This window comes from Schistocerca piceifrons, chromosome X (assembly GCF_021461385.2).
Source record: "Schistocerca piceifrons isolate TAMUIC-IGC-003096 chromosome X, iqSchPice1.1, whole genome shotgun sequence".
Lineage (NCBI taxonomy): Eukaryota > Metazoa > Arthropoda > Insecta > Orthoptera > Acrididae > Schistocerca > Schistocerca piceifrons.
In genome coordinates, this window is record NC_060149.1 from 74,667,308 (window position 1) to 74,688,966 (window position 21,659).

Here is a 21,659-nt window from a genome sequence, read left to right on the forward strand (position 1 = left end):
CCTATCGAGATGATACAGGGCAAAATTTGTCTCGTACTAAAGAAGAGCGGACTGAAAAATTTCGAAAATCTGTGACTTATTACATTGGTGAACTTTTACTGCAAAACTATTGCTACAGCTATTAACAGCAAGAGGACCCCATTTAAAAAAAAAAAAAAAATTACTGAAAAACATGGGGTCTGCATCCATGGAACGACTACAATGTCAGCAGTTTCTGAAATCAGAGACTTGATTTCAGTAGCTGCTGCGGCCAACGTCAAATCCGTGTTCTATTTTCGTCAATATCCATAAAGCCTTTGATCACGTCCGCCATCAATAAATAATGAGTATAATGGAGAAAGCGGGTCTGGAAGAAAATGTAATAAAAGTGGCTCGGAATATAATGACTGGCATATTCGCTTGGGAACAAGATAATGGACAGATAACAAAATCTTTTAATAGCCTGCAGGGTATGTCATAGGGGAGACCGCTTTCTACGCCTCTTTTCGTGCTGTCGCTGGAGCCACTGCTACGACTCCTTAACGAAACGATATCACGTATTTCCACGTGTGATCGAACGTCAGCCGAAACAGCATATGCTGACGTCGTCACTGTCCTAATAAGGAATGAAAACGAGACAGCGCATATGAAACGAGACACTGACCAATATAGCACTGCCTCTAGGCCATAACTCAGTGACTGAAAATGTATAATCCTAAACTTCAGGGAATTCCAAAACCTAGATATACTGTGGGCACGAGTTGTGGACGATCACAGGCAGTCATCTTAGGCAGGTACACCCTAAATATGGCAGCCAAAAATCGGAGATCTGTCACAAATAAACCGCAAAGTGAATTGTGGAACAAAACTCGAGCATCGTGAAACTAATTTAAAAAAAATAGAATCATAAACAAGAATGTATTCTCCAATACTATGTCGCCCAGGTCTTTCTAATTGCGGAAATGGAGGGCAACAGGTTACTGCCACTAACTAGGAGATACATGAGGAATGGAACATATTCAAGCAACGGGGTTCTTCCTCAAGAGAATAACAACATTGCTAAACAAGATTCCAGGCTATACTGCTACTAAGCTTACCCAAATCGTGACCGAGCGAGGCGGCGCAGTGGTTAGCACACTGGACTCGCGTTCGGGAGGACGACGGTTCAATCCCGCGTCCGGTAATCCTGATTTATGTTTTCCGTGATTTACCTAAATCGCCACAGGCAAATGCCGGGATGGCTCCTTTGAAAGGGCACAGCCGACTTCCTTTCCTAATCCGATGATCTCGCTGTTTGGTCTCCTCCCCCCCAAACAACCCAACCCAAATCGTGCGTCCAGCAAATATGCATCCACCTATTGACATAAGTAATGTTAACAACAAATTGAAACGTATTAGGGAATTCTACTTCCAAGACGCTAGTCTCCTAAAGAGGAACCAGTGACAACAGGAGATTTCCAGCGCGAATCGAAAAATGCTAAAATTCCCAACAGTACAGAATACAAGCAAACGACTGGGAAACTGTGTGAACAAACACAATCCTCAAAATACATACATCTGACGTTACATTCCCAAGGTACAGGTTTGTTAACAATACCATAGCAACAAACGAAAATTTCCACAGAATAGAATTTAGTGATACGGATAAATGGCTCTCATGTGGATTAGTTGATACCCTCATCCACCGATTCACTTGCTGTGGTCACTTACGCAACTGGAGATGGATCATGAATAAACTTGTCCTGCTTTCAAGGAACTACGGTACCAACTACATGACATGCATCCGACTTCGGTCTGCATCGTACCCGTCTCCTATCACAAAAAACAACACTGTCATGTGGTTACTAGGACGTTATGTCAATTGCATTGTTAACATCAGAGGGGATGATAATTTTGTCAAATGTTCAAATGTGTGTGAAATCTTATGAGACTTAACTGCTAAGGTCATCAGTCCCTAAGCTTACACACTGCTTAACCTAAATTATCCTAAGGACAAACACACACACCCATGCCCGAGGGAGGACTCGAACCTCCGCCGGGACCAGCCGCACAGTCCATGATGATAACTTTATCAAGTTACTCAAAGTTCATGTATGTCCATCTACAACGTCACGACATGTACTGACGAAGGCAATAAAGTCGAAATAAGCATATATACAAAGATATAGCAAGCAGCATACTGTCCACCATTTCTCCAAAAATAACATTATTTGTCTACACGCTGTAAATAACAGTTGACAAAATTGGAATAGGATAATCCACTGGAAGAGAGAAGTAAGACAGCGAAGAGAACACTATAGAAGAAGACATTTAATTTTGTAAACCGATTATTTCTACTGCTGAAGAACATTTTTATTGTTATACTCTTATTATTTAAATTATTTAAGACATGCATCTTATTGCGATTTATCATGTACATAATTTTTCTCTTTTGTTGATGTAGTTACCTGTTTAGAAATTTAAAAAAAATGGTTGTGAAGAATGTCGTTATGTTGATCATCGCACTGCAAACTGTCGTGTTAGACCGCTAAATGTGTGTTAATGAGACCCCAATGGAGGGCGTGGTTTCAATAACGCCCGTTTGCCATATCCTGAAGCCTTTTGTGGCGATTCTGAACAGCGGTGTGTCTGAAATGCTTTCCTCGGCCATCCACAAGAAAACCGCGTAATTTCCACGCTGGGAGTCGTTCTTCTGACCTCGATCACAGAGTCGTCTAGAGAAAGGGTGAGAGGTGGACCCCCCATGTGGCATTGGGTAGAAAATTGGTGACATTTGATGCCATTGTGATAACATTAACCTATCTTATATTTCACCAAACTTCTGAGCTCTGGCCAGTTTTTCGTACGCCTCGACACCTTTCTGTGTGAAGAGTGGCCGAGCCCGAGGGTGACGTCGCAGGGGGCCACGTTTTAAATAATTACAGAGGAAGGGTGTAGCCATCTTTGAGCCAAATTCCACACTTATGTGTCGCAATGGGAAAAATTACATGTTTCAGAAAAGTGACCCTTTAAATCTTTTGAGCAGTATGTATGCCAGTCTGAAATTAAGATTGCATTATTATTCAGTTCCACTTTGAACCACTTTCTGTTCCTAATACTGTCAGGGCAGTGTTAGCTTTAATAAGCAGTGCTGATTCTGGATGTTTAGTATGGATGCTCCTGCCGTTTCCTACCATATTAAACAACGACGAAACATCCCAGAGAACTAGCCTTGTTTCTTGACCTGCTTGCTATTTCCCTGAGAGGCTCTACTTCTAGCCTAACGTTAGAGCTCTCAATAACTAGCACTACCATCGGCCACTGACCCAACAGACGAGGCATCCTATGCTCGCTCAGTTGTGTTATTAACATTGGGTAGCACATCGTACATGTTGTTAAAGCACAAAGGGGCAGTCGGACGGCCAGTACCCCCATGTGCCCTCTGCCCAGAGACATGCGGATCCACCACTGTTCGCCTCTCACGCTCGAGTGAGGATAGCCTCCTCAGATATGCTTCGTCAAAAGACACAGTGACAATGTGGGATTAGATTAAATTCGATTAGATTAGATTAGATTAGTTTTTCGTTTCATAGATCCGTGTTGAGGAGATCCTCGTGAATGTGGAACATGTCAATTTTTTTATAGCTGAAATAACTATTAGGATTTCATTATTATTCAGTTCCACTTTGAACCACTTTCTGTTCCTAATACTGTCAGGGCAGTGTTAGCTTTAATAAGCAGTGCTGATTCTGGATGTTTAGTATGGATGCTCCTGCCGTTTCCTACCATATTAAACAACATATATATACAATACATAATTTGTTTCTATTAAAAAATTCGGCAATGGAGTAGAAGGAGTTGGCCACTAGTAAGTCTTTCAGGGTCCTTTTAAACTGATCTTTATTTGTCACTAAATTTTTTATGTTTGCTGGCAAATTATTGAAGATGAGTGTTCCTGAGTAGTGGACCCCTTTTTGAACTAAAGTAAGTGCTTTTAAGTCTTTGTGCAGATCATTTTTGTTCCTGGTATTGTATGTATGAACTGAGCTGTTTGTTGGAAAAAGAGATATATTATTTAGGACAAATTTCATTAAGGAGTAAATATACTGAGAGGCAATAGTTAGTATACCCAGTTCTTTGAAGAGGTTTCTACAGGACGTCCGTGAATTTACTCCACAAATAGTCCGTATTATACGCTTTTGGACTCTAAAAACTTTTGTTTGACTTGAAGAGTTACCCCGAAATATTATACCATATGACATTATGGAATGAAAGTAGGCAAAGTATGCAAGCTTTTTCATTTTTATGTCGCCTAAGTCTGCTAACACTCGAATTGCAATTACAGATTTGTTAAGGCGTTTCTGCAATTCTGTGGTGTGCTCCTTCCAACTGAATTTATTATCAAGTTGTAATCCCAGGAATTTAAGACTGTCAACCTCTTCTATCTGCTCTTCTTCATACTTTATGCATATGCTGGGTGGAAACTTATTACAAGTTCTGAATAGCATATAGTGAGTCTTTTCGAAGTTTAATGTCGGTGAGTTGGCTTTAAGCCATTTATTAATATCCATGAAAATATCATTAGCAGATCTTTCTAGAACTACACTCGACATACTATTTATTGCAATACTTGTGTCATCTGCAACAAACGGCACTAAAGATGTCCCAGTTTTAACCACTGATTCCCCAGCTGTCATCGTAGATTACAGCAGTAGTGAAGTTGTCAACCGTGGCTAACGCAGCTTCTAGCTGTTTCCGAACGGCGGCAAATTTTCCATGTGTTCACACCCAACATTCACAGTCCCCGTCCAGTTTGTACTGCGTAGAATCTGTTTAAAAGCAGAAAACAATACACAAACAAAGCAAGTACTTGCCTGGTATCCTGTTTATACTTTTCTGCTGCGCTGAACTTCCACTGACTTTGAAACAATAGCGGCAGAATATCCCGCTGTTACTGACCTTGCACCCTGTTTGCAGTTCGCTACTGTATTGAGCTTGTACTGACCTGGAGAATCTCTGCGTTACTTGATTAGCGCCGTGCTGCCGTGCGCTTGCAGTGCATAGCGCGTACTTACCTGGAGTAGCTGTGGCAGTGTCTCAGTGTGATATTGGTCCAGCATGCCGTTGGTAGCGTGCAGCTGCTGCACATAGCTGTTGTGGCAGTCCAGATACGCCGCCATTGCGGCGTTCGTTGGATTCGACATGTACGACAGATATGCGTTTTTGTAGTCCTGTCGACACTGCAACACAGTGAAAGAGATATATTTTAGGGACGTATCCACATTATACATTGTGAACGTTATCTATCTGTACAAACTTCAGTAGTGTTTTCTGATAATATATTGAACAAAAATTTCATACACATAGCTGCGCGGAATGGCCGCGCCGTTTGAGCGCCATATCACGGATTGCGCGGCCTCTTCCGCCGGAGGTTCGAGTCCTCCCTCGGGCATGTGTGTGTGTGTGTGTGTGTGTGTGTGTGTGTGTGTGTGTGTGTGTGTGTTGTTTTTAGAATAAGTTAGTTTAAGTAGCGTGTAAGTCTAGGGATCGATGACCTCAGCAGTTTGGTCCCTTAGGAATTCACACGCATTTGAACATTATTTCATAACGTATCAGTCAATAAATGTATATTTCCCATGATAGATAATAGTGCGGTATTACAAAAAATCATTTGTCGTTGTAAGATTGTGGCACTTTATTTTTCTCTTATACAAAAGAAGTTACAAATGTTTTCTATAGGAAGCAATACATGTGGCTATATATTACTTCATTGACTTCTTTCGAATGTTCTCGCCTGCCATGCAATTTCTTCACATACTATGCTGAAACGTTCTTCAATGTCTGCACACCTTAGTGCAATACTTTTAAGTTGCCCCCACAACCAGAGATAAACGATGTCCTAGCTCAGTGATGGACTCGCCAAGGCTAAAGGATGATGCATCCCATATGTCATCTGGGGAAGACGTTACATAGATGTCAGTGAGCGATTCAGTGCTCTGTCAGGCTACACCGCAGTACCTCTGTGTCCTATCTACTGTATGGAGAAGACGCTACTGAGATGTCGGTGGACGTTAATATAGAAGTGGACTGTGGCACATTGTGTTTGCAACACACAGCCTGTCATGTTCTAAGTGGCACACCTTCAACTAAGGGGCAAAGTTGTACTTCAGAAAATTCCAAATACGTCTGTACACGGACATTCTGGAAGACCAACCGGTCCAGTTCTGTTACCTAAAATTGACGATTGCGTAGGTTGAGGACACCAAATCTTACAAAGTTCGCTTCATCAGAGAAGAAGGCAAATGACAGAAATAACAGGCCGGCCGGTGTGGCCGAGTGGTTCTAGGCGCTTCAGTCTGGAACCGCGTGCGGGTTGCGGTTGCAGGTTCGAATCCTGCCTCGTGCATGGGTGTGTGTAATGTCCTTAGGTTAGTTAGGTTTAAGTAGTTCTAAGTTCTAGGGGACTGATGACCTCAGATATTAAGTCCCACAGTGCTCAGAGCCATTTGAACCATTTTTTATAAATAACAGAATGGTGGTGTCGTGGTGAAAAAAAAAACAGCGGCAAACCTTTCCAAATGGAGAGAAATCCGCTTACGTTCATCCTTGCCCACGGATTCCCATGTAGAGTACACACTACCGTTTTTTGGTTAACAAAATTTCGGCCGACCGTTTGCCTGTACCGTCATGTGTTGTCGTTGTCCTCAGTACCCTGTTATTCCAGGTCTGGTACACGGACATTTCGTGGTCTCCATCTGTTCTTCTCGCGTCCGTAAACACTCTCCTGTCAAAACGAAAAGGCTAAACTGCAGCTACAGACGTTTTTCAATTCGTATGGTGCGGTCTATTGAACTACATTTCTAAAAACATCCGTGCGGCCGGTCAGCCGTATGTGTCTTTGACACAATGTACTGGGAGAACGGTATCTTGTAGCACATTGCCACCTACCATGGGAAATATGTATAGATTGTAAAAAATATTCTAACGTGTATTTGGGCTTTACCATGCTACACTGAGTGCTAGGAGGGATTTTGATACATCTGAAAGTCACGGTGCTGGCAGCAGATGCGTGCCTAAGCGTTTCACAGTATTCATTTTCTGTCTAGTTCCGATTAGGGGTCATATTAATGCCTGGCTGCACACCCACTATGCCAACTCTGCGCTCCGGCACACTTGCAGCGATTCTGTTTTTGAACACATCACACTGTGATGTTTGTTCTTGTACGACATCATAGTACATTAAGGTGACAAAAGGCATGGGATAACTCCTAAAAAAGTGTCGGACCTCTTTTTGCCCGGCGTACTGAAGCAACTCGACGTGACATGGACTCAACAGGTCTTTGGAAGCCCCTCACAGAAATATTGAGTCATGCGGCTCATATAGCCGTCCATAATTGCGAAAATGTTACCGGTGCAGGATGTTCTGCACGAAAGTTCAGTTGTTGTTTGGGAACATGAAATACACGAATGGCTGAAAATGGTCTCCAAGTAGCCGTACATAACCATTTACGGTCAATGTTCTGTTCGGCTGGACCAGACGACCCAGTCAATTCCAAGTAAACACAGCCCACACCGTCATGGAGCCCCCACCAGCTTGCAGAGTGTCTTGTTGACAACTTGGCACACTGGCTTCGTGGCATCTGCGCCACACTCGAATCCTACTGTCAGCTCTTACCAACTGAAATCGGGACTCGTCTGACCAGACCATGGCTTTCCAGTCGTCTACGGTCACGAGAGGCGCTGCAGGGTATGTCATGCTATTTGCAAAGGACTTGCGTAGGTTGTCTGCTGACACAGCTCACTGACGCCAAATTTCCCAGCGCTGTTCTAACGGATATGTTTGTCGTACGTCCCATATTGATTTTTGCGGTTATTTCACGTTATGTTGCTTGTCTGTTAGTACTGAGAACTTTACGGGAACGCCGCTGCTCTCGGTCGTTATCCGTGGTGACAGGTAATGCATAAATGTGGCATTCTCGGCACGCTCTTGACACTGTGGATCTCGGAATATTGATTTACTAACGGTTTTCGAAACTGAATATCCCATGCGTCTAGCTCCAACTACCATTCCCCATTTAAAGTCCGTTAACTGCCATCGTGCGCCCATAATCACACCGGAAACCTTTTCACTTGAATCACCTGAGTACATGTGAGAGCTCTGTCAATGCACTGTCCTTTTGACCTTCTGTATACGATATTATGGCCATCTGTATATGAGCATACCGCTATCCCAACACTTTTATCTCCTCAGTGTGTATTGGTGATCTGAGATGCATAGTTCCATCCTCAGTGCCTGTCGTAACGCTTTCTTAAGTCAGAAGCTCGTGGTGTTGTGGTTAGCGTTGTTGACTCTCGATCACGTGGCCCCGTATTCTATTTCCGACCGGATCACGAATTTTCTCCGCGCAAGTGTGTGCGTGTGTGCGTGTGTGTGTGCAGTCTTAATCATCATTTCCTCATCATCGACGCTCGAGTCACCGAAGTGGTGTCAAATAAAAAGGCTTGTGCCAGGCGACTGGGTGTAACACTGAAACTTCTCTCCGACAAACATGAGGTGTGGAGAAGCCACACTCCTGTCCAGTCTTCTTACAAAGGAATAGTCGCTAATGCAATTAAATTTACATTTACAAACACTGATTCGGATTGCTTGTTAGAGTAAGAGTCAAATTACATCAGTCACAGGTTGATCGAGTTGTTGATTCAAAATCGATAAAATTAATTAAAGAATAAATGATATGAAATCAGTTTTTCCCGGAAATACGAGATTACTGATGGCCACCATGGCCAGTATCGATTATCGGGGGCGGAGAAATTTTCAGGGCCACAAATTAATTATGGTTAATTATGGACAAGATGGTCGAATCTGCAGTGATTTCGAGGTCTTACTTTAAAATTTCACGCCGCTTCTACGTCGACACGCAAGGATGCAAGGCTTTACCGCTTTCGCAAAAATTGGTGGCACTTCAATTCCCCAATTCCTGAACTCCGAGGCCGGTCCTTCACTGACCAGAACAAATTGTAACTGGCAGCACTTTAGGTTAGCTGTGGGACCTTCTGCTGCCAGCTGGTGCTTACTGTGGAGGGGCATTTAGGGTGACGAAAGTGCTGAGAGCCACCCTCAGGGCTCATTTCGTTGCAATTATAGATTGGAGTCACTTCGTGATAGCAGTAGAGCGCTTGTTGCTACCATTTTCGGTATCTATGAGCTTCCGTTACTTGCTAGGAGCCATGGACCGAGCAGTTTTGTTCAGTGCCGCAGTTTTTGAACAATACGTTTGCGGCACGTTCAGTCCAAATTTTAGAAACGATCCCACCGCTTCCATTTAGATCGATGGGCTTGTCGACTTCTTCCATGGCGACGCGGTGAGCTAGTGGTGTTCCCCTGTCTGGGCTTTTATTCAGACGTACATCTCATGGATATTAATTACCTTCCTTCTCATTTCAAATTCTCAAGTTCCTTCGCTATTTTCTGCTAGCACACTCTCTCAAAGGGTGTCTTGGCGCACAGCAGGACATTTTCGTGCAGGTTATTTCATTAATCGCGAGTAGATAGACAATTTAATATCATGTAACAGGCTACCTCCATTTCAAGTGTTTTGTTGTGCTGAATGTATGTAATTTCCGCACCGGATCTGCCTCTCTACAGGTCTTCAGCATTCCCTTGTTGTCTTAAATGAATAAGTATTTTTATTAGGCATCAAAACCTCTGACAGACGTGTCGAATGAACAGCAGAATGCCATGTGAGATTAATGATCCATCTAACAGGGAATCAGTGGCAGGCAGTTCACACACTTCTTTTCCTATCACGCCACGTTCTGTAAAGTTCCACAGCTACATGGTAATACGTAAACAATGTCATATTCACCGAGATAAGATGATGATTAAACAAAAACGGTATTTACTACCAATTTCGATCATCAGATATCATAAAATATCAGTCCAGCATACTTTATACAGGTGATGATATTAACAATAAATAAAGCTGTCATCAAGACAAAGATTGGCTTTGCTACGCATGATCCTTTTGCAGGTGGTATGCAGTTGCCTTCCTCCGAACTTTGAACTGACTTACCCATTGAGTTATAGGAGTACCTGTAGTTTAACGTGGATTCCAAGCCTAGGTGCAACTCAGAATTGTTCACAGTTACAAACATTGCGTCTGTTGTCAAAAATTAAATACAGCCTGTGGCGTTTTATTATAGTTATAATCAATGATAAGATATCATAGGGCATCACAGCTATGACAGTGATATGGGATAGACAGTGGGAAACCTTACAAACAGTATAAACATTCAGTTACATATTGTTTGTTCCGTAATGTCTAACTTTTCAGTGTTACTCTTGTTTTATGCTTACGTTCCTTGTTACAGTACTAGGAATGTGTATTGTGAGCGCCACAGTTCACAGTTTGTGACTGTCGCCACACAGATATGACAACTACGATGCTATCTGATATTTTAACAGAGACTGTAACTATAACAGAATGAAACATGGTATGTTTTTTATAACCGACATAATGTTGTGTCAGTTAAATTAGCATTTGATGATACCTGTTGATAATACAAGCTATCAAAACTTATGATTTTAATGTCACACCCGGTTGTTTGGCGACAGCGGTTGAGAATTGTAAGCACAATCCACGAAGACCACGTGGGGCGGGCAGCTAACGTGTAGAGGTGCACTGGTGGGGGAGCTGGACACAATTGTGACTGGAACGAGCGAAGAGGTAACTGACTCGTTCAACTGAACGACTGCAGGACGCCGCGTGAAAGAAGCTGCTATTATTTCGCTTCTGGTGCTCGAGACAAGCTCAAAAGGTGAGTCTCGTGTCCAGTTACGGAAAGAATACATTGTCGACAGAACAGTAGAGGTATTGCAAAAGGCAATGACACAACACTGTTTTCGAAATCACGAGCTCAGTCAACCAATAGCTCACCTCGCATTAGCATCGTGACGCTGTAGAGAGAAAGCAGGTGCATTTTACCGCGAGAAGTGCAGACCTTTACACTGTTTTTGTTTTCATATTTTTTTCCAAAGACGGTCATAATGTCATACTGAGAGACCGCATTGTGGTAGAAATTTTACTACAACTATCTACAGTCAACACTCGCACATGCACTTCATTATAATTATCTGTTTCGGCGTTAGCCATCTTAAGATCTATTATAGCTAACATAGAAGAAAAACTACACTTAAAAACTTCATTACAGCAAACATCATAAGGTATAATTCATATTTGTACTCTAACGTACTCCCCTGGTCGTTATGATCCGTCCTTACCACTTGCCACGCACGGATATATCCGGCAGAACTAAAGTGCCTGTGAACCCAGGCCCTGCAAGGTAAGAATATTCCAGATGAAGTCGCGATTAGACATCAGAATAACAGCCGTCATGCATGCACTAAAATATTTCAGTGAGGAAGGGGTAGCCTCTACTCTAGAACACACAAACATCTGTTACCTGCACTAAATCTCTTTTATTACAGAATCACCAAACTCATTGTGTTCAAGTGTGCAGTTGGTGACGTTTGAAAATCCTCTATAATTAGGAAGATCTCGACAGTGAATTTACAAATTAAACGAAATTAATCCTGAAAAACATGAACACACAACAATCTCTCAGAAGCCTTCCTATATGAGAAAATAACTCCTAGCATAACTTACAGTAGAACGATCACAAAACAATTTAACCTCCATAATATTACATTCACAACACATCAATATGCCCAATTGTCTATGCTATTTTAGCTGAATAACGTATATTTACCGACACCGTGATATGTGTGTAGCATGGACACAGGGGAATCAGAAGAAAATCTGTAACACAACTCCTATCTACAATAGAACTGAAGTGCACACACAAGCTACTGACTCCCTTAGCGTGCGCCTGAGCAAAGGCGATATTTACCGTGCTTTACCGGCGGCTGCTGTGGTCGGCAGTTGCTTATGATGATGGCGGCGCGTCGACGCTGTGAAGACCTGAACCTCAATACCTTTCTGGCCTTGAATGTATTAGCAGTCGGAAACTGCCCTGAGCTTTCGTGAGGCGAAAAACAGTGTTTTCCGTAGCTAAACTATTGGCAATGTCTTCTCGCTCTGCCTTGTTTCTGTGGCCGAGCGGTTCTAGGCGCTTCAGTCCGTAACCACGCGACTGCCTCGGGAATGGATGTGTGTGATGTCCTTAGGTTAGTTAGGTTTAAGTAGTTCTAAGTTCTAGGGGACTGATGACCTCGGATGTTAAGTCCCATAGTGCTCAGAGCCATTTTTTGATCCACTCGCTCTGGCTTATCGATGTGTACACCTCTGCCCTCTTCAGTTGTTCCGCAGAACGTAATTAACTCGGATCGAAATCCGTAATCTCCACTCTGGAGATGTTATGAGATTTTCAAACCCTGTGAACGCTAGTGTTCACTAGAAAGGTCTTCTAGGCCGGCAGTACAGGAAGTATTCCATCTACACACGGCCCTCGTCTGAATAAACCTCAAGGTACAGTGGGGGGAATCGAAAAGATATAGAGGACGGTCTCATCAGAGGGAAGGTGAGATCTCATCAGCCCGGGGTCGTGGGTAGAAGGGAGAGAGGTCTCTTCAGACCAGAGCCATGGGTAGAACGGAGAGAGGTTTCTTCAGACCAGGGCTGTGTGTAGATGGCCTCACGAAAGCTCAGGGCAGTTTCCGACTGCTGATACAGTGAAGGTCAAAATAGTCCTGAGGTTTGCAGGTCCGCACATCATCGACGCTCCACCGTCATCATACGCCACCGCCGAACACAGCAGCCGCCGATTAAGCACGGTAAATATCGCGTTTACACAGACGCTTAGTAAGGGAGTCACTAGTTTGTGTGTGCACTTCTACTGGATATTGGAGTTGTGTTACATATTTTCTTCTCATTACTTCGTTTCCATGCCAGCCATGTATTGTGTGTAGGGCTTGAAAGTCGAGAAAGGTATCGGTAAATATACGCTATTGTCCAGCTAAAATAACATAGAAAATCGGGTTATTGAAGTGTTGTGAATATAATATTATTGAGGGTAAATTGTTTTGTGATTGTTGTACTATAGGTTATGCTAGGGGTTCTTTTCTCATGTATGAAAGCTTTTGAAAGGTTGTTGTGTGTTCATATTTATCACGATTAATTTCAAATGGTTCAAATGGCTCTGAGCACTATGGGACTTAACTTCTGAAGTCATCAGACCCTATAACTTAGAACTAGTTAAACCGAACTAACCTAAGGACATCACACACATCCATGCCCGAGGCAGGATTAGAACCTGCGACCGTAGCGGTCGCGCGGTTCCAGACTGCAGCGCCTTGAACCGCTCGGCCACTCTGGCCGGCTGATTAATTTCATTTAGATTGTGAATTCACTGTCGGGGTCTTCCTAATTATAGACGAGTTTCCAATGTCAGCAACTACACACCTGAAGCCATTGTGTATGGTGATCCTGTAATATAAAGATTTAGTACATGTAACAGTTGTTTGTGTGTGCTAGAGTAGTGGCATGGATGACGGCAGTTATTCTGATCTCTAATCGTGACTTCATCCGGAATCTCCTTACCTTGAAGGGCCTGGGTTCACAGGCACTTTAGTTCTGTCATCAGATATCATTTGAAAATTTGAAGTGATACGACCAAGAACTTTTCGAAATATTTGGTAACAACTTTTCCCCTTTATTATATATATATATATATATATATATATATATATATATATATAATTTGATTAATGTTCTTACCACTGGTATCAAGAGAGATATTGAAGCAAGCACCGTTTTTTAAAATTCGACCGTATACTTTTTATAAATGCATTCGATATCCCTTGAGAAGATAATTACAATGATATAGCGATTGTTAATGTTGACGTTGAAACATGTCTTAAACACATTCGAGAAATTTCCTAGAATGCGTGAGCACGGTGGCCGGAATCGACATTAGAGGTGTACACACCGTCAAGCAGAGTTCTCGTGCTACGCTGTCAGAATGTCAACACATTTGCCTATTTACTTGTGTGCACTGCAGGCCGCTCATTTCTGCTTGAACGTTCGTTGCGTGCAGACATGTACACCAATGAGGAGAAGTTGGATATACTACTATGACATGGTGAATGTAAAAGAAATGCTGTAAAAACAGTACGGTGGTATAGCACTATCTATCCGGATCGCCATTGTCCGACGCGCTAGGCAATTGCACGAAGTATTAAAACGCTAGTGCGAACAGGCTGCTTGGACGTCAAAAAGAGGAAAAGAAGAAGACTGCAACTGACTGAGAACACGAAGAAACTGTTCTGGCTACAACGCCAATGAAACTGCACAGTGGTACGAGACATATTGCCAAGGAATGTGGAAGCAGCCAGGCGAGTGTCATTTGCATCGACAGAATTTCCATCCCTATCGTCTGACACTACATCAGGAGTTAGACGACCGTGTTTTCCAACGTCGTACAGAATTTTGTCGGTTTGAAATTCAGCAGCTGAGAGACGATCCTATGTTCTTCCAACGTGTGCTCTTTACAGGTGAAGCAACGTTTACTAATCAAATGGTTCAAATGGCTCTGAGCACTATGGGACTTAACTGCTGTGGTCATCAGTCCCCTAGAACTTAGAACTACTTAAACCTAACTAACCTAAGGACATCACACACATCCATGCCCGAGGCAGGATTCGAACCTGCGACCGTAGTGGTCACGCGGTTCCAGACTGTAGCACCTGTTTACTAATCACACTAATGTATATTTGCATAACATGTGTTATTGGGCAACCGAAAATCCACGCTGGTTTCGTTAGGTGCGGCCGTCCAACGTAAATGTATGGTGCGGCATCATAAGGAATTACATTTTGGGACCTTCCTTCACCACAGACGTTCTAAAAGGGCATTCGAAATTCCACTTTCTGACTAACGTTCTGTCGATTATTCGAGAAGAGGTATCACTGGATATTCGACAGTGTCCGTGGCTACAGCACGACGACTGTCCAGCTCGCACGTCTCGTCTTGCAACGTAAACAATTTAGGAGAACCTTCCTGGACGTTGGATAGGACGAAATTCTGTTGCCAAACGACCCGCGAGGTTCCACGATTTGACTCCCCTCGGTTTCTTTCTTTGGGGAGAACTCAAAAATGCAGTCTATGACGAAGCCCGAACTACGCCAGACGATATGTGTCGTCGAATCACCAGTGCATGATCTACCATATCATCTGTTGTAATTACAACTGTTCATCGTTCTATCGACCGGGAATTGCAAATGTGCCTTTCAGTCCATGGTCAACAGTTTGAACACATGCTTAAATTAAGGATAAAGTTATTTTTTTGGAAGACAAAATTCATGTTATGTGAGTTGGGTGGTTATCAAATCATTAATATTACATTGTTTATTTCGTTTACGTGGTACGAAATTGCATTGCAGTGTCAAAAAGTTCGACAGTCTGTATTGCACATAGCAGGTAACACTGTCAGTAAGAGCTTACGTTCAGCATGAAACAACGTTTCGTTAAGAAGAATATATCTATTTTGCGATGTACAGGTGGTCACTAAAGTGTTTTTAATAAAATGTTTAGTTCAACGAATGTATCCCATATGATATAAGTTAGAGCAGTGTAGGTAGCGACAGTTGCCCGACAGCATGTATTTTACCTCCAAGGAGAACACAGCCATGTACAGGAAAAGATAGATCTAATCTTCCTTCTAGCATAATACAGTAGCTGCTTTTTGCAGGATATAAGACCTCTTTATTTTTGATGAATGAACAGTTGATTACACTGTTTCAGCTCACGTAAATCTGGCATGATACACAAATGTGAAACATTTATTCAAATGGTTCAAATGGCTCTCAGCATTATGTGACTTAACATCTGAGGTCATCAGTGCCCTAGAACTTAGAACTACTTAAACCTAACTAACCTAAGGATATCACACACATCCATGCCCGAGGCAGGATTCGAACCTGTGACCGTAGCGGTCGCGCGGTTCCAAACTGAAGCACCTAGAACCGCTCGGCCACACCGGCCGGCTGAAACAGTTGTCCTAAGGCCCTTGCGATATGCTAGATTCTAGCCTGTGTCATATTTTCATAGACACACGCCAAAAATGTTTTTCATCACCTCGGTTCCGAGAATTCCGGAACCTGTACAGAAAATTGGAGTAGCGATCAACATAAACATCATTTCCGCCTTTTGTATTGCTCATGAAAACCACACATTGCATGTTGTATCACACCATACTGTGAGACCTTCAGAGGTGGTGGTCCAGGTTGCTCTACACACCGGTAACTCTAATAACCAGTAGCACGTCCTCTCGCATTGATGCATGCCTGTATTCGTCGTGGCATACTATCCACAAGTTAATCAAGGCACTGTTGGTCCAGATTGTCCAACTGCTCAACGGCGATTCAGCGTAGATCCCTCAGAGTGGTTGGTGGGTCACGTCGTCCATAAACAGCCTTTTTCAATCTATCCCAGGCATGTTCGATAGGGTTCATGTCTGGAGAACATGCTGGCCACTCTAGTCGAGCGATGTCGTTATCCTGAAAGAAGTCATTCACAAGGTGTGCACGATGGGGGCGCGCATTGTCGTCCATGAAAACGAATGCCTCGCCAATATGATGCCGATATGGTTGCACTATCGGTCGGAGGATGGCATTCGCATATCGTACATTCGTTACGGCGCCTTCCGTGACCACCAGCGGCGTACGTCGGCCCCACATAATGCCACCCCAAAACAGCAGAGAACCTCCACCTTGGTGCACTCGCTGGACAGTGTGCCTGAGGCGTTCGGCCTGACCGGATTGCCTCAAAACACGTCTCCGACGATTGTCTGGTTGAAGGCATATGAGACACTCATCGGTGAAGAGAACATGATGCCAATCCTGAGCGGTTCATTCGGTATGTTGTTGGGCCCACCTGTACTACACTGCATGGTGTCGTGGTTGCAAAGATGGGCCTCACCATGGACGTCGGGAGTGAAGTTGCGCATCATGCAGCCTACTGCGCACAGTTTGAGCCGTAACACGACGTCCTGCTGCTGTACGAAATCATTATTCAACATGGTGGCCTTGCTGTCTGGGTTCCTCCGAGCCATAATCCGCAGGTAGCGGTCATCCACTGCAGTAGTAGCCCTTGGGCGGCCTGAGCGAGATATGTCATGGACAGTTCCTGTCTCTCTGTATCTCCTCCATGTCGGAACAACATCGCTTTGGTTCAGCCCAAGACGCTTGGACGCTTTTCCTTTTTAGAGCCCTTGCTGGCACAGAGTAACAATGCGGACGCGATCGAACCGCGGTATTGGCCGCCTTGGCATGGTTGACCTATAGACAACACGAGCCGTGTACTTCCTCCCTGGTGGAGTGACGAACTGATCGGCTGTCGGACCCCCTTCGTCTAATAGGCTTTGCTTATGCATGGTTGTTACATCTTTGGGAGGGTTTAGTGACACCTCTGAACATTCAAAGAGACTGTGTCTGTGATACAATATCCACAGTCAACGTCTATCTTCAAGAGTTCTGGGAACCAGGGTGATGCAAAACTTTTTTTTGATGTGTGTACAAGACTCGTAGGTAGACCTGCATCTAGGTCGTAAGTTTGTTCAAGGGGAAACTAAGCTTCATTCTCGTAGCGCAGGCCTACCGTATGGTATACAACAACGTAGCCTGGTCCGAGACGCCTGCTTAGCGGTTTTTGCACCGCTTATGCCGTTTCTGGCCACCATTCTCACAGATTCTATGACATTTCTAGAACTTTTTTCCGACAGGTTTCAACGTTAACTTTAAAAAACGGTATATCACTGTAATTTTCTTCTCAAGAGCTATCAAAAGCAGTTATAAAAAGTAGACGTTCCCATCTTTAAAAAAACGTTCTTGTTTCAATACCTCCGTTGACAACAGCGCTAAAAAACATTAACCAAATACAAACATGTGTGACCCTCGACCCTCTGGCCGGCCGCTGTGGTCGAGCGGTTCTAGGTGCTTCAGTCCGGAACCGTGTGACTTCTATGGTTGCAGGTTCGGATCCTGCCTCGGGCATTGATGTGCGTGATGTCCTTAGGTTAGTTTGGTTTAAGTAGTTCTAAGTTCTAGGGGACTGATTACCTCAGATGTTAAGTCCCATAGCGCTCAGAGCCATTTGAACCATTTTTTCGTCCCTCTAACAACGTTTACCAGAACGAAGTTTCGAACTATGTAACAGTTAATGAATTAAAAGGGGTGTTACATCTTACGTGAGTCACCCTCTATAAGTAAGATTCCCAAGCACCATAAGACGGCGCTCGTGTTACAACGCGAAGGAACAAAACAAAAATAAATAGTCAATAATCTATAAAAAGGAAAATTTGTGTAACCGTATATGGCTTAATCACTTCTGATCATAGAGCCTGCTTCAGCTAGTGCGTCTTTTATTTTAATAAGAACAAGTTATAATGCATACTTGTTACTATTTTAATTTTTGCTTTGTTTATGTGTGTAAAACCTAAATGAACTATTAGGTAAATTTTTAATATGAACTAATAGGTTTTTTAAACAACTGCTTATTTTGAATGTGTATTTTTCGGTGAACCAGACCTTATGAAACAAGCCACCTATTTTGTCTAGGTATGTTTACATATAGATGCCAATACCGTCAACCTACTGGGCTTGAATCGTGGCGTCTACATTCTGTATAGAAAAACTTACAGGAATTAGTTTTTATTGAGCAGTGGGAAAAATTTACACATCGTACCTGCATTGCTCGTAGAAGCTACACGCACGTGAATTGTAGTTTATCGTGTTTGTTGTAATGGAGTGTAGTAGTTTTTCTTTAATATTTCCTGTTACGGATTTGTATATAGCTAACGCCAGAACTGGCAATTATAATAAACTGCATATGCGATCAATGACCAGAAATAACTGTAGTAAAATTTGCACACTGGTCACAAAGTGGGAATTGGGATCAGTTCTGTTAGTGCCTGGCGGCACTTCGCCAGTGCGAGATACGGTTCAGTAGAGACGGCTACACTGTATCACCTAGCAATCAAACTAAACTGTCCTTACCGCCTTCAACGGAATTCGGACGGATTGCCACTGCCGTGTCTTGTGGAAGTAAGTACTTCTAACACGGCTCCTACAACCATGGAACGGCAATACGTTCCATAGCATTTATCTTGCCAATACTACAACCAACTGCGTGGAAAAGACGTCTGAATGAATCTTTAACTGTCAACTTATCTTGATTCTGGATTCCATGAAGATACTTTCAGAGTAGATTTATCAGATACCACACCTCATTTTACAATTTAACCCTGCTGGAGCTAACAGTACATGAAACCTGTCCAACTAAACAAAACAAAATACTATTTGGCTACGTGCACGCCCTCGTTGTGCAATATAATCTCTTAGTTCCGGTACATTGTTCTAGAAACTCTCCGAGTTAGGATTCATTCAGGCCATTCTGGGTTCTCACAAAGTTTTAATGTGTTAATTGTCAAATTTCGTGCAAGTACATTTCATGAACAACACGTGGTTAAATGTGAGAGAGGACGTCTTGGGACTAATCTTTCCAGATAAAATAAAAACTTTAGGATGTAAAACAATACAGCAAATAACGATCGCTATTTCAAATAAGAGATGAAATATGGAGCTTTTTACGACAACACAGTGAAACAAAATATTCATTGTAGTGGGCAGCCTCTCGTTTATACTGGGGACATCAGTAGGCTGACTTGGGGGGAGACTGAGCTGAGGCACCTGAGGGCAGCCACTAATGGCCTGCAGCTGGGGCCGCGGGACCTCGCGTGTTGAGCATGCTCTCAACAACTCTCGAGGACACCGTTAGCTTACTCCAGCTGGAACGCTCCCCCCAGTCTCGAGTCACACCAGTGACTCCCTCAGAACGTGTATGACATCCTATCGCCGTTTTTTTGTATTATTAGTATAAGTAGAGAGGATATAAAATGTAGGCTGGCAATGGCAAGGAAAGCGTTTCTGAAGAAGAGAAATTTGTTAACATCCAGTATTGATTTAAGTGTCAGGAAGTCATTTCTGAAAGTATTCGTATGGAGTGTAGTCATGTATGGAAGTGAAACATGGACGATAAATAGTTTGGACAAGAAGAGAATAGAAGCTTTCGAAATGTGGTGCTACAGAAGAATGCTGAAGATTAGATGGGTAGATCACATAACTAATGAGGAAGTATTGAATAGGATTGGGGAGAAGAGAAGTTTGTGGCACAACTTGACCAGAAGAAGGGATCGGTTGGTAGGACATGTTCTGAGGCATCAAGGGATCACCAATTTAGTATTGGAGGGCAGCGTGGAGGGTAAAAATCGTAGAGGGAGACCAAGAGATGAATACACTAAACAGATTCAGAAGGATGTAGGTTGCAGTAGGTGCTGGGAGATGAAAAAGCTTGCACAGGATAGAGTAGCATGGAGAGCTGCATCAAACCAGTCTCAGGACTGAAGACCACGACAACAACAGTATATTATGTACCCTGGAATTACTGTTTTTAATTGGTCACGTTTTGAATACACAGTTCAAATGAAAATAGTTTTCGTTAATTTTGGATAGTAATTCTTTCATTCCTGACTGTTCTTTTCTAGGGAAAACTACGTGTGAGATGTGATGAACATGTATGCACTCAGTCAAAAGTGTTTTGAGGATGATTTTTGCCACATAGGAATAATGCACTCCTATTTTACTCATGTTTTCTGATCTACAACTGCTGCATACTGTTCATCACCCGCCACCTATGTCCGCAACTTCGCGTGTTTTTTTTATATTAAATCAGACTTTCCGTCTGAATTCTACAATATAACATCGAGAGATTTTGTTTAGCATGATGCCCATAGCAAGTTTTAGTAACGATGTAGTCGGGACCAAGCACTGAGTATAATGTGTAGAGCAGTATCACTCTGTTCATTACTTCTTTCTACTGTATGAAGTACGTTTCGATCAAGGTCACACTGAATGCTAATTGTGTCCGATCTTCGCAGACACGTTAAAATATCTAATGTGTGGTTGAATACAGCATAATAAGGCAGATAGCAGCATTGTCTCCAATGCAGCCACGAAACATTCATGCACACATTTATATTTAACTAACATATTAATTTCTGTTGTGTTTACATATTAATTAGGGTCAGTTGTGTGTTTATTATCGAACCATTATATTTGAATTCATCATTAGTGTGGCTTCAAATGGCTCTGAGCACTATACGACTTAACTTCTGAGGTCATCAGTCGCCGAGAACTTAGAACTAATTAAACCTAACTATCCTAAGGACATCACACACATCCATGCCCGAGGCAGGATTCGAACCTGCGACCGTAGCGGTTGCTCGGTTCCAGTCTGCAGCGCCTAGAACCGAATGGCCACTCCGGCCGGCCATCATTAGTGTGATTAGGGCAAACTTTAAATAGCATCTTTCCGCCTATTTGTGGCCAATACATTTCATTTACTTAGACAGATTGAACAAATTTATGGAAATACCGTTTCAAATGCGGTAGAACGTAAATTCAGATGCTAGCCAAGCCTGCACGAGGCGCTCTTGTATTTAACCATCAACATCAAAAGGGCAATGTCCTCAGTGTATTACAGTTGTCAGTCGTGGTCAGGACAGCGTTGTTTGTACTTAAGTGCGGTATGTCGGAGCTATGTGAATTCGAACGTGAACAAACTGTTGGTGCTCGAATAGTGGGTGCTTCGGAAACCAAGACAGCCGAAGTGGTTGGTGTTTCAAGA

General features: G+C 42.9%; 1 protein-coding gene across 1 annotated transcript in view; it reads right to left on the reverse strand.

Annotated features, from left to right (window-relative positions):
- Positions 1-21,659, reverse strand: part of LOC124722181 — a 997,523-nt gene that overhangs the window by 799,099 nt on the left and 176,765 nt on the right. Inside the window, exon 4 of the mRNA XM_047247381.1 lies at positions 5,034-5,198. Within this exon, the coding sequence (XP_047103337.1) occupies positions 5,034-5,198 (165 nt within the window). The remainder of the gene's footprint in view (positions 1-5,033; positions 5,199-21,659) is intronic.